The 14,319-nt window shown below is 44.2% G+C and overlaps 1 protein-coding gene across 1 annotated transcript; it reads right to left on the bottom strand.

Annotated features, from left to right (window-relative positions):
- Positions 1-250: 250 nt before the first annotated feature.
- LOC118785667 (tubulin alpha chain-like) lies at positions 251-7,057 on the bottom strand. The gene is made up of 4 exons (XM_036540506.1): positions 6,897-7,057; positions 2,346-2,568; positions 1,865-2,013; positions 251-1,599 (listed from the first exon to the last, which is right to left on the bottom strand). The coding sequence occupies exons 1-4, from the start codon at positions 6,897-6,899 to the stop codon at positions 625-627; spliced, it is 1,350 nt and encodes a 449-aa protein (XP_036396399.1). The 5' UTR covers positions 6,900-7,057; the 3' UTR covers positions 251-624.
- Positions 7,058-14,319: the final 7,262 nt, after the last annotated feature.

Below are 14,319 nucleotides of genomic sequence, written 5' to 3'. Positions count from 1 at the left end.
TTTCTCAGCAGCTGAAACAGCCACTAGAACACTCAACTGATAACTGATAACATCTTGCATTGCTGTATTGTACACCCTGCCCCTTCTTGACAGCATCCTCAGATAGGCGTTGTCTGCGGTGGATCAGAGGAGAACAGGCCACCTGATACCCTTTATCAAATTACAATACACAGCATACAGAAGCACTATTTTCCACTAGCTGTAGGGCTGATTTTGAATGTCCCTGATAAATACAAGAAGAGACAGATGGTGTGTTTGGAATACCTTTTATTGAACATGGTGCTTTTTAAGATGGGATTCATAATCATTTTGCCTATGAGACTCGTATCTGGGAGAGACACTGTCTACCCATTGGATAACCATGAGCACAGAGTATGGGCACATCCAGATAAACCACTTGATTTTCCACACTGTACCCGCGCTATTTAAGGTAGACACGGAAGTGAGACGTCTTGTATGAAGGCTCTGGAAATGAGGAGATGAAGGACAAAATGGGCTATAAAAGGGTAGTAGAACATGGCCCTTAACTGTCCTTTTCACCACCTTTATCCACTGAGGTTTACTTTGGCTTTCACAGGATCTAGCAAGTCTTCTTCCACTTTGGCTCCACCCACAACCCTCCGCCTAATACTCTTCTCCCTCTTCATCTTCCTCGAAGGAGTCGATCCCCACCTCTTCGTAGTCCTTCTCCAGGGCGGCCATGTCTTCTCGAGCTTCGGAGAACTCTCCCTCCTCCATGCCCTCTCCCACGTACCAGTGAACGAAGGCACGCTTGGCGTACATCAGGTCAAACTTGTGGTCCAGACGGGCCCAGGCCTCAGCGATGGCGGTGGTGTTGCTCAGCATGCACACGGCCCTCTGCACCTTGGCCAGGTCTCCCCCGGGCACCACAGTGGGGGGCTGGTAGTTGATGCCAACCTTGAAGCCTGTGGGGCACCAGTCCACAAACTGAATGGTGCGCTTGGTCTTGATGGCAGCAATGGCTACATTGACATCTTTGGGCACCACGTCACCACGGTACAGCAGGCAGCAGGCCATGTACTTGCCATGGCGAGGGTCACATTTAACCATCTGATTGGCTGGCTCAAAGCAGGCATTGGTGATTTCAGCCACAGACAGCTGCTCATGGTAGGCCTTCTCAGCAGAGATCACTGGGGCGTAGGTGGCCAGTGGGAAGTGGATACGGGGATAGGGCACCAAGTTGGTCTGGAACTCTGTCAGGTCCACATTCAGGGCTCCATCGAAGCGCAGGGAGGCTGTGATAGAGGACACAATCTGGCTAATAAGCCTATTAAGGTTGGTGTAGGATGGACGCTCGATGTCCAGGTTTCTGCGGCAGATGTCGTAAATGGCCTCATTGTCCACCATGAAGGCACAGTCGGAGTGCTCCAGGGTGGTGTGGGTGGTCAGAATGGAGTTGTAGGGCTCCACCACAGCTGTGGACACCTGGGGAGCTGGGTATATGGCAAACTCCAGCTTGGACTTCTTCCCGAAGTCAACAGAGAGACGCTCCATCAGCAGGGAGGTGAACCCCGAGCCAGTGCCACCACCGAAACTGTGGAAGACCAGGAAACCTTGGAGCCCGGTGCACTGGTCAGCCTTAGGGCACAGAGAAAACAGCCTGGTCAGATTATTCGCAATATAGCAGCCAATTTCATCCGATAGTCCTACTGCACTAACATTGCCACTATTCACTTATTTCATTTCAAGCAAACTTGAATACAATGCCATTCTCAGGAACTCTGTGTAGCAGACACATCTGTTATATCTTTGAACAGCCAGAGCAATTCTACCATTTACTTCAATCAAAATGATGATAGCTTCATTATATCATATTTATTATGTGTATATTACATCTTTTTACCAGTTTGCGGATCCGGTCCAGAACTGAATCAATGATCTCCTTGCCGATGGTGTAGTGCCCGCGGGCGTAATTGTTGGCAGCATCCTCCTTACCAGAGATGAGCTGCTCTGGGTGGAACAGCTGGCGGTAGCTTCCTGTGCGGACCTCATCTATGGACAGAGAAATTATGTTTTGAAATTTAGCATTCATATTGCTCAGAATTCAATGAGAATTAGGCATGCTGAGGTATAAGATTGTTGATGTCAATTTCATGAGGAAACAGATCTCAGGTGACCCACCCTTTGACTCAGTGACATGTAAAAATATTGCTGCAAAATATTTTGGTTTAATTAATATTTTATTACAAAGACCACTCATTCTACATTGCGAGAGGTCTTCAAGAGAACAGGAATAGTTCAGGACAGGACAGGAATAGAACAGTTCAGCAATCCATGAAGTTCTCCTCACAAAAGACACATCACTGATGTTCTGCCAGGCTTACCGATGACGGTGGGCTCCAGGTCAACAAAGATGGCACGAGGAACATATTTCCCAGCACCAGTCTCACTGAAAAAGGTGGTGAAGGAGTCGTCTCCTCCTCTAACACTCTTGTCACTGGGCATCTGTCCATCAGGCTGAATCCCATGTTCCAGGCAATACAATTCCCAGCATGCATTGCCCATCTGGACACCTGCCTGACCGACGTGAACAGAGATACACTCGCGCTGTGGAGAGAGATGAAAAACAACACATTACATTATGCACTCAACAGAAACGGTACCATTTTGAGTTCAGACAACAGAAGTCGGTGAAAAAAATGCACAAGACAACATTACTGTGTCTTCTTTCTTTGGGGAAATACACCTACATGGAGAAAGACAACAAATAACCACACATTTTTTAAAATTTTATTTAGTTAATTTTCCACACTAAAGCAGAGCAATGTGCCCTTGCGCATGATATTGCAGCTTATGTCCAGCAGGTGGAGCCATTCTCCAGTGCTGAAGCAGAACACAGTGGCTGCACTGACAGTATCTGAATGACAACTGCAGTTGAGAGGTGAGCTCCGGCTTCTGTGAAAATGTAGACCTGTAGGACAGCACAAGCTCAGTTATGACCACATCATGATGCCCTGTTAGTGGACGTAAAACACTTAAAATCTTTAAACGTCTATGAATTTTCTACAGACAACATTCTTGTGCAGAAAGAAAATGGGCCATGATTTTTGGATAAACTTCAAAAGCAAATGTTTGGCACTGGCCATCGAAGGGCTGTTTAATTGATTTTTTTGTCTTTTCAGAAATGGCACATGGTTCCCCACCTGACTGTAAATGCATCTCATTTTGCTGGCTCATCCCCTGTCCCACTTTTCAGCGCGCGTTAGCGTGGCCCCTCCCTTCTTCGGGACGGGCGCCAGCGCATTCTCCGGGCGTGACGGCGAGCAGGTGACGCATGGCACTCAGGAGCCCAGACAGGTTTATCTGCGGGCGAGGTCGGCCTACGCCCTACGTCAACATGTCAAATATGTGGACAGAAATGAAAGGGACTGTGGAAAACGTTTCCATCTGAGGGGAGCAGGAGGAGCACTAGCACTGCCTGTTTGCTCAGTGAATTGTGGTTGCTGTTCGCTGCTCTGTGTGCTGTGGGAAGACTTGAGAGTAACTCAGTCAGAGACAGCTGGAGAAGAGCAGGTCAGCAGAGAACCAGCCCTCTGTCATCCCAAACTATGGTCACAAACTTGTTTTCACTTATCACTTGTTAGTGATATTAAGAGTAATACTAACAAGGTTAATTTTGGGGGTAAGGGGGTATTTTATGTAGACTTGTAAACTGATAATGTTTATTTCTTTACTGAGATTTCTAGAAATGGTTTCAATAATGTAGTAATGAGTGCACCTTGCATGGGTCCTGTGAAACTGTAGCTAATGTTTACACAGGCCCTGATGAGATTAAGTAAACCAGTGCTAAATTATCAGCTGGTGTTTTGACTCCGGTGGTGTGTGCTGTGGTCTGTTATCTGTATCTGGCTCCATCTGGCTGTCTAGTCACAACAGACCCCCCTTCCCTCAGATCTGCAAGGATCTTCACACAAGGCCAAACCAAAAGGCTCTAACTAACCCGTAAGAAATTGAATGACAACAAACAAGTACTTTCTTTCGGTCTGCAGAGCAGAGCTGTAGCTCACGAACCAACTCCTGAAACAAGTACGGTCCTGTCTGGTGGATTGGGGGCCCCCCTGCAGGGCTATGTGCTGGATATAGCCCCTCCCTCAAGGGAGGTGCCCCATATCAGCCTACACCGACACAACGACCCAGAATCGTGCCTGAATTCTCACCCCAATGGGAGACTTATCCCCCCTCTGTCCTGGGGACCGGGGCTCTATTTTTACACTGTCCCATTACAGCTGCCCCTGCTCCTTACTGTCTCATTGGGTGGGGGGGGGGGGGGGGGGGGGGGTATACAGGGAGTTGTGATTGCCTAGTTTGGGCATGCCAGCCAGGTCAGCAGAATGCTATTTATGGGAGGCTCTGAACACACACACACACACTCACACACACTACAGACACAAACACATATACATAAAATGTACAAACAGTACTACAAAACTACATGTGTATCAAAGCTTTTTTTTCCCTTAAGAGAAAATTATCAGCTCCAGTAAAGGTGAACAATGAGCCGGATGAATCCAAGCTCGTTGCCTTTACAGAAGGTTATGCAATACCCAGAATGCAGAGCAGGAAGCCGCCTCTGGCTCGCAGAGTAATGGTGTCTGACCTCTGCTAATGGTTAACAGCCACACACCCAGCGATGCCCTGCTGGCTCTGCCTCCTGTGGTTGGGAGGAGGCTGCACTACGACGCAGAGGCGCACCTCTCCAAAATCAAAGTTCGCCTGTGGCGGGGTCATTCATCGAAGCTGCGACTGTCGCGCCGTGTTTGCGTACCGCAGTTGGACAGCTCACGCCATTCTGGGGCGGGGCCGAGGGCTGCTCCGCTACTCTACTGAATGGATCTCCTATCCAGCAAGAGTAGAAATCACGACACACCCACACGGAAGTTGCGCCAAGCTAGGCATATGGTCACACCAAGGTGCCCCCGATTGTGACTGTAATTTTTTTGTGAACCCCTTGTGAACACTGTTTATCAGTGAGGGGAGGTGAGCCAAGCAGTACACCAGGCCCCAGTCCCCCCTCCCCCATATCCGGTCCTGTCCACACAAGCTGCCACATGGGACTCCAATGTGTTAACAGAGGGCCATAAAACTGGACCAAAACATATGGGTCAACACCAGCCTGGAATTCGAAGCCTACTAACTCCCAGCAAAATGGCTCCAGGTTTCTCACCTTAGGGGTCTGAACATGCTGAATTTAACACAGGCTTGTCCACCAAACAGCACTTACCAAACATGTACGAGTTTATGCAGGGGAGCAAATGGGAATGGGGTATTATATAATATCCGTGCCTGCAGGAACATGTACCAGTACAGTCAAACTGACTGAAAAAACAGTAACTCAGTCACTTATTTTCCGTATCCCAGAGCAAGAACACACAGAACCAGCTTCTTCTATCACGTAGATGAATGTGTCATGGGGGCAAGGGGATGATTAAATCAGAAAAAAACCCTTTCTCATTGAGTCCCTCACTCATGTCCGTGACGGATCAATAACGGCTCTTGAGCAACCTCAGACACTAGTCACCGAATGCCACTGATCCATCATCCTGATACACGAGTTGCATCGAGTGATTCAGGTCATTTGCTACCCACTTTATAAATGACCTAAACGCGTTAAAAGTGATTTATCAGCAGAATTAACCGTCTCTGAGGATTTACATAATGCGAGAAAGGGCTGGCAGCAGTAGCTGTCTCACGGAAAACGCACACAGCGCACACCGGAAAGACCTGTGTCATCACAGCTCAAACATTAGAGTAAATAAACCCACGCGCCTTAGTGGACTGCACATTCTTTTGGAGACGGTTGGTTGTGTTGTCCTGATCAGTAATTAAGGTTATGTTTTGATTCATTTAGTCAAAGGAGGAAAGGGAAAATCCATTACACAGATAAATTATTTCATGTTGGTTTCTTAGGCTCTCCTTTATTAATATTAGTGTGGCGGGAAAAAACATTGATTTTGTTAACAAACATTCCAAGTACAAATGTTAATGATCTCACAGTTGCATATCGGAATGAAGACATATCCCTACAGTGTATTGCTTTGCGTTTTCCTGTTTAGCAGAGATTTTATGGTATTACACGGAATTATTACATAATTTAGTAATACAATAGCAATGTTAAAGGATATTTGCTGTTCTTGCATATATTTGTAGTGAAATCATTTCGTACTGTGTATAGCACCCTGTACATAGCTGCGAATGTTCCTTGACATTTTTCTCAATACAATAACAATAATTTGACACATATCGTACCTACCATTCATAATATGTATATAAATGTTATCCTGTATGAAATTACTACACATAATGTTGCTGTACTGTATTATAATTTTTCCCGAAATCCTTGCTAATACATATTGCTGTACTTTCACGAATAAGAAGCAACTGTAAAATGGATATGCCGCTTAAACTGCGTCACACGTTTATGTTTGAATGTGCCAGTGAATCTTCTGGCGACAACTTTGCTGCATTGCACCGAGTTGCGCTCCGTGGGTGCATTTGAAATTGACACATAAAGTACTGGAAACGATTCAAAGTTGACCCCCTTTACCGTTTTGCAAGCGACAGCGTCATTTTTATATGGAATTTTTATGGAGTTTAACCTTCAAATATTCCTTAGGGTATGCTGGATTTTCTGGCGCGTAGTTTCTTCTTTAATTTATTCATTTCGTGTTCATTTTTCCTTTACCAGCGCATTTTTCTATCAATAGTGCATTACTAGCCAGGGATTGCAAAAACACAAGCATGCAGCAAAACGACATGAGAAAAAAAAAGATAATTGACAGACATCACTACGAAGTCTCCTACAATAACTATATAAGTGAAAAAGTTTGGTGTTCGCATTTGATCAGAGCAACATTTAGGCAAACAAAATAACTTACCATTTTACTTCTGTATTGGTCTGTTTTTAAGTATAAAAAAGATTACGGCAACGTGAATTCTCTACGCAACTCCTCACAGCGCGCCCTCAATGTGGTCTCCGTGAGTAAATTGTGCAAGGATTTTGGCAGCTGGGTTTATATACCGAGTCCCGAGCACTGAGCTCAGTTAGCTGGAGAAACCTGTCTGGTCTTCGGTTCCAGCCATTACTGCGCATGCGCGCAGTGTGCCTCAAGCGGTTGGAGAACGCAGATTCTGACAGAGTATCTGGCAATATGTACGTAGTCTTTTTAATTTAAATAATACGATAACGTTTTGCATTATTTTATACCATTGTGAATGTTCTTTTGAAGACTAGATTATGATTTGTTTTTAAGCGTACATATACATGTATTTGTCGATTACCTATTGCTTATTTCCCCAAAATATACCGACTTGCAATAATCCATCTTTCATTTAACGACAGCCTCGGTTTCCTGATCAGCGTCCGGGGATGGTATAGTGCTTTGGTTGATCGTAGCAAAACACATCCTGCTTGCACACCTTGAATGTACCATTTGATTAAACCTGGCATTACAGATCAATATGGGTATGTTGCGATAACTACTCTGCGATGATTGTGCGTTTAACTCAGCTGTGATCTTAAATGAAGTCAATATCCTTCTGAGGAGTGTAGCAGTTGCAGTGGGAAGTAGATGATAAATTGATAAAACTAATAAATAATACTCTTATCCAGAGATCTCCTGAACAAAGACGCCAGTAACTTACATTCTAATATTTGTTATATAATCTACGGCATTACTGAGAAGAGAGAATGATGGTTTATATGTTTTAAAACCTGGACAACTATCTGCACTGCTTGAAATCGAACGAAAATCTGCACTCAGCCGCCAGGGGCGCATTCGTTCCCGGTGCGTGCAATGAGAACCTGCCGTGCCCTCGAGTTAATTTATCACAGTGATTCGGGCAGTCAGTAAAGGAAGGGGGGGGGGGTGCTACCGACACACCCACTCGCACTTCGCACGTCACAGAAAGATTCCACTGTCATAGGTGAGCAGCGTAGGCTCTGACATGGACGGCAAAGAAAGCAACGGTGTCATTTCAGATGGAATTTCGAACATATATAACCATATATGATATATATCACCCGATATTTTCAACATTGGGCAGAAGTGAACGGCTACTTCCCTAGATGCTTTCATAAGCTCTCAACACACTGGCTGATGAGCATTTGCACATCGCATTGTTTATTGAAGTAGAGATCCCTGAAAACCTACGTTACACGTGTACTCAGGTGGTTACAGGGTTTTATTAATGACATTTATGATAACAGTTATCCCACAGTGTACATTCAGCCACCTCACAGAGTCATTTCATGTAGTCTAATCTTTAAAATCTGCACAACAAGAAAAGCAGGTTGAGTCATTTAGCCTCAAAGGAGTGAATGATTCCTGAAGCTTTTAATGGCATAATTAACATTTGTAACTACATTAACATATTAGTATTTTTGTTATAAGTGACTTGGTTATGAGGTTATCATTTCAGGGATTGCTAATGAGAGAAAAAAAAAAGGAATAACTGAAAGCATTTTGGGACTGGTACTCCGTGAGAAGTTCAGAAACACACAGAGGGGAGGGGGATAACTCTCTGACATCCCGGAGGTGTCACCTCCCCGGTTTTCACAGTCCTCTGTTAAATGGCCATGTGTCAGAAATGTCCTTATGGGAGGGGGCTGGTTGTGGCAGAGTGGAAAGGGGGCGCAAGCTCCTGTCGTGAGCAGGGTGAATGGCACGTTCCACAGGCAGGCTGTGAAATAGTCTCCAATGGTGGAGACGTTTCAAAGGAGTCTTTTCAAACCAGTCAGTCAATGATGAGCCGGTCAGCAATACTCACCCCCCAATGCTACATCAGTAGCATTGGGGGGGTGAGTAGGATGCCAAAATCCCGAGCAAAGATACAAGGGGAATATGTTTACATGCTTATTTTGCCAGGCATTTGAAGCACCCTGTGACATGCCTGTGGACACATCTCCGTGTGTGAGATTCTCTGCTGGGGTGCAGATTTCTCGGTAAAGCTCCTGTTAACTCCCGCAGTGGCACTCTGGCACCAGGCTTATCACACAGATGTGGGCTGACTATTTTAAGTTGATTGACAACCTAGAAATACATCCAGAATGCACTGACCGAAACAGTCAAACAAATCTCTACTGTGTGTCACAGAACTGCAAGGGTTCCTTTGGAATTCTCTGGAATTACAGTGCGCAGCTCATTATGGTAAGTGCCGAAACCAAGCAAAACAGTAATATCAGAAGTACAGAAGTAGTTTTACAACATTAAACAGCTGGTGAAATCAGTTTATTCCAGAGTGATTCAGATGTTCATTATGTTGGAAAACATCAGCATAAATAAAATACAGACTAATTAATATTTATAGTAAATACATTGTCAGCTTGATCACAGATATTTTGCTGTCAGTTTGTCATTCCTTTTGTGTCATCTGAGCCCTCCCTCACACACACACAAACACACACACATACACATATAAATTCACTTCTGCATAGGTGGAAAATGGTTATGTTCACATACTGTTGGGCAAGATCGAGCTACAGCCTTTCACAGGTATTACTCTGTAGCTGTAGAGCTTTGTCATCTTTCATGCTTACCCACGTTTGTTTGTTTTAATTTCCAGATTTCCTGTGGTGTTTAAGGAGGCTGAAAGGTGACTTGATTTTATGGTGTAGCTATAGGGCTCACTTCAGAAAAGAGAGAAGAGGCCGGTGGGAACCAGAGCCGAGGGCAGAGCATGTGGCCGCTTCCCCCATATGACTGCGCCACATCGCGTATTAGCCCTGTATAGATGCCACGTCACCTCCAGCAGTGCGCACCGCCGTCAGAGCTCAGTGCTTGCAGGGTAACCTGACACCGGCCGCATCGCTGACGCTGCTGTTTGTGCTCCTCCGTCCCATTACTCACACAACTCTCACATTCTGACCCTGCCTTACAAAACAGCTCATTATGATGTCACAGTGTGAGCAGTGAGAGTTCTGTCAGTTTTTTTTTTTTCTTCACAGGGGAATGATTTTCTGTTCTATGTCCTATGCAGCCCCTTGCAGAACAAGATGGCAAAAACAATCACATTTAAAAAACACCCTTCAATTCATACGAACAAGTTGTTATTTCAGACTCTCATTTTACAAAATGGTACCTCCAGATCACTCGTCTGAATCCTCAAATGAATAACTTGTACCCGCAGATTGCTATTTAAAACTCTCCGCTCTTTACACGTGAACCTTCAATTTACTAATTAAAGGCCTCGGTGTCATAATTTGTTCCCTCAAATAACAAACTGGAATGCCCATTGGAGTTAGTAACTCACAGGTTTGAATTGTTGAATGGGGGTGGAAATGAGTAATCAGAGGGTAAATGTGCCTTAAGTTATCTTATCAGCCCAGACAGCTTATACCGGTGGAGAAGCACTTCTAAAGGTGTTTCACTTAAGAAAATATAATGATATGATTTAATCACAGAATGTGTCTGTTAACTGTAAAACCTAAGTACATTATCTCAGCTGAGGTTCTGTGTGTGTGTGTGTGTGTGTGTGGGGGGGGGGGGGGGGGGTGTCTGTGTGTGTGTGTGCATGTGTGTGTTTGCACCAAAGAATCAATTATACATGGTTAATGGTATGGTAATATAGTCAGTTTATCACACACAATAGTTAATCAATTTAAAGAAAAAACTTTGCAAAGAATACATTAAAAAGGTCCTGTTTAAGGTGTTCAAGGTCCTCTAACTTCAAGTTTTGTGTCCAGGTGTGTGCCTTTGAATCAATCAAAAGAAAGGCATGACAGATGGTGCTTTGTGCCATCTAGTGGCAAAATGAAGCATTACAGTTGGTCATTGTTAAATGTACTGCTGAGCTCGTGTAGCCTGCCCCGCTGACGTCATGTGTCAACTATTTGTCTGCCGGGAAGGCTGAAAATAATGGGCCAAAACGAGGAACATGATAAATCCTGTAAGCTTGCTATTTATCTGCTGCTGACTGAACTGGGGACAATAAAATGTTAGTCAAATGGTGTTTTTAGTGCATCTAGAATAACCTCCCTGTTCTGCTGATCTGCAAGTGGTTTCCTGGTAGGTCCCTCATGGGCAATCGCTCATACTGAACACACATGCACAATAAAATGCTTTCTTTCGTACACACTGGGCCACACATTCAAACACTCCAGCCACAAACCACTGTACTGCCTCAACCTCATGCAAAACAGACATTTGGAATAATATGCCACCACACATACAGTCCCTTGCAAAAGTATTCAGACCCTTGACCAATTCTTACATTTTACTTAATTATGAATGATACATAGTCGTACGGCTTGAGTACATAGTCATTGGGCTAGAGTGTTTTGACAGCGTTAGGGAATGCGAGACATTGTTAGATGTACATGTATGAACAGAGAGTGGCAATGTTTGGGGAAAACATTGATTGTCACACAAGATCGTTACTCTGGTCATACGCTGCAGAACACCAGATTCCAGGCTGGATGAAGTCATGTGTGCGTATGTCTGTCCGCCTGTGTGTGTGTTTCACCATGTGCATTTATGCAAAACTGTCTTAATTATACATATGCATGAGCTGTTTCAGTTGTGTGTATGTACAAGATACTCTATACTTCACATGTGTGCATGTAAAATTTGAGTGTATTGTTTCTGTGATTAAGTCTGAAATTTGTCCCAGACGGCCCTTCATAATTTCCTGTGGCCCTCCACCTCCCTCTCACCCTTTTGACGTCCTCCATGCTGCCATTTCCATGCTTAACCACAGGATGGCAGCAACAACCCAGCAACAGACACAGCTCAAGGCTCCTCTGCTGTGTTACTGAGCTGCAGCCTTTTATACCAAGCACTTTCTAAAACTTAATTTACATAATAAGAACATTTTATGTGTTCTATGACAAGATTAGGTCATTTGCCCATGATAGGCTCATCATTTTGCTAATAGTCTAGAGTATATTTAGCACTAAATCAAGCCTGGACAATCCAAAGGTTTCTGTTGCCACTGCAGTTCCTGGTTTTATAAAATTCTGCTGTAATATTCTCTTAGATACATCATCACTGATGTAACATGGTGTAACTGGGACTGTCACATTTTTCACCATCTCACAACCATGGTCAGGCAACACAGCTTGTTGAGACCTGTTTGGGTCTAAGTGGCACTGAGCTATCACAATGATTGTTGATCCACTGCCATCTTGGGGCTTGTCTCCCCGTCTCAAAGCTTCTCTTGTGATTAGATCCTGTGAAAAACATGCACCCTGGTTTCAGTGTGGAATTTGCCTTTAATAAATCCTCAACCACAGATTCCCCCTGGCTCTTCTGACAGAACCGGGCTTGAAATAGTCTCTCTGCTTCACTTTATTAATCCCTTTTAAAAATGTAAAAACCTCAAGTCGAATACCTCTTGGGTCTCCTTTTGCTGAGATGGAAGAGATTAACTGTCTTAGGTTTCTCTTCATAAATTATGAGGTTTGATACCTGGAACTGGCCTTCTGGCGCTTCTTCACACTGTGAACTTCTGACATCGGTTGAAATGATTTCCTTAATTGAGGTTGGTTGTAGTTATTGTCTCTTTTGAAAAAAAGGATGCTTCCTGCCCCCCAGTTCTGTGTGTGTGCGTGCGTGTGTGTGTGTGTGTGTGTGTGTGTGTGTGTGTGTGTGTGTGTGTGTGTGCGTGTTTGCACCACAGGCGACATGCCCTTTTACAACCTCTCTCCAGACCACTGGCCCTGTCCTGTTCTTCTCAGCTCCCCTCTGGGGTGAATCAGGCCTTCCTGCCCCACCCTCTCTTCTGCATGCCTCTACCCGGCACCCTTATAGCCTAAAACCTTCTTAAAATAGCAGAACTTCACAGATATACAGCGGATGTTTAACTGACTGGGTGTTGTACACCCAAAAAGCCAGGCAGAGTTCAGCTAACATGAAGTGTAATGCAAGGCATATACAAGGCAAGATTTATACCAGCAGTTGCCACTGTTTATTCAAATTGGTTTCGCTACCACTTTGTTGAAACTGTAGGTGAATGGTTTACTGGCACAGTGTTTGGGTCACGAAGACTGATCTGAGAACTGCCACAGGGATTTATGACTTAGCCAAGCACATTATGCACGGTAGTTTTACCTTGAACCTCTCGGCTAATGAGTAACAACAGTGAATACAAAGGCCTCATAATATACAGCATACAATTAATTACAGACACAGACTCCTGCATGCTCGTAAGAGCTGAATACCAATTGGACAATTATACAGCTCTTTCTGCTCAGCCAATGTACACAGAGTCAAGCTTGCGTGAGGGGAGGTCGCGACCTGCCTGTTTCCATTGGTTACGAGCAGGCAGGTGTTAAACACAACAGACCTGTGCCAGGAGGGCTAGGGCAAAGACCACACAGGAGAGAGCAGAGGCAGCTCCTTGGTGAATATAATGGCTGTAATGGCAGGGTTTAGACAAAGGAACAGTCAACATCGCTGAGCTGAGGAAAGGGGGGGGGGGGGGTGACAGGAGCACAGAAACAAAACAGATACCTTTACCATATCAATGCTAAACTGAAATGGAGGCAAAATCCCAGAAGTACGAAGCAAGGATGAAGTCAGGTTGTCCCTCATGAACTGAAACACAAAACCAGTTTGAGAAAGATGTCCTTAGTTATTTTCATAAGTGTTTGACAAATACATTTAAGTACTGTACATGTCATAAATATTTGTTTATTCAGGTATTAGGCAGACTCCTATCCAGAGTGACTTACAAGGCTGTGATGGCATGATGTATTAAATATATACCACAGGAGCAACAAACACAACAATAACATAGGCACTGAATAACCAGATAACGTTGGAATCATAGTGCCTTGCAGCTGTGAGACAGCCATGGAAAAGAATCACTGGGACTGCTGAAGACTTACTCAAATGCTTTCTTCTTTTCACACTATTCATTGTACAATGTTTGTCCTGTGTGGTGTGAGAAACAGAGTTTTTGTTATTATACAGTAAATTCAGTTATGTTCATTCTTTTTTAGAGTGTGTGGCAGCATTAAGCATTGGATCTTGAAAAAAAGTAACTACAGGTGGCAAATCTGACATTTAGTCCTTGATATCGATTATACTTTTTTGTCATATTCATTTATTTCCCCTCCGCAGTGGCTTTGTTGAGGTAACACAGGTTTTTTTGGCTCATGGGACTGTTTGAAGTCATGGCCAGCAAAATTGTTTACATACCTGCATGTCAACACTAGCAGGGCCCCATGTGTGATTTGAATTTTGATTTCAATGGATCCTTATTCAGCTTGCTGATATAACAGTTAGCCAGGCCCCTCAGTTAGGGTTAAAAAAAGGTTGTCTTTATTGACAGGGAGGGTGGGAGACAGTAATACATGAC

Source organism: Megalops cyprinoides, chromosome 11 (assembly GCF_013368585.1).
Source record: "Megalops cyprinoides isolate fMegCyp1 chromosome 11, fMegCyp1.pri, whole genome shotgun sequence".
Lineage (NCBI taxonomy): Eukaryota > Metazoa > Chordata > Actinopteri > Elopiformes > Megalopidae > Megalops > Megalops cyprinoides.
The sequence above is the reverse complement of the archived record's forward strand: the minus strand, read 5'-3'. Positions and strand labels throughout refer to the sequence as shown.

Bases quoted from the DNA above. Each gene is read 5' to 3' on its own strand.
- LOC118785667 (XM_036540506.1), bottom strand. The intron at 2,014-2,345 runs GTAAGCCTGGCA...CTCTGTCCATAG, and splicing joins CCTGGAGCCCACCGTCATCG to ATGAGGTCCGCACAGGAAGC. The intron at 1,600-1,864 runs GTAAAAAGATGT...CTGTGCCCTAAG, and splicing joins TGGACCGGATCCGCAAACTG to GCTGACCAGTGCACCGGGCT.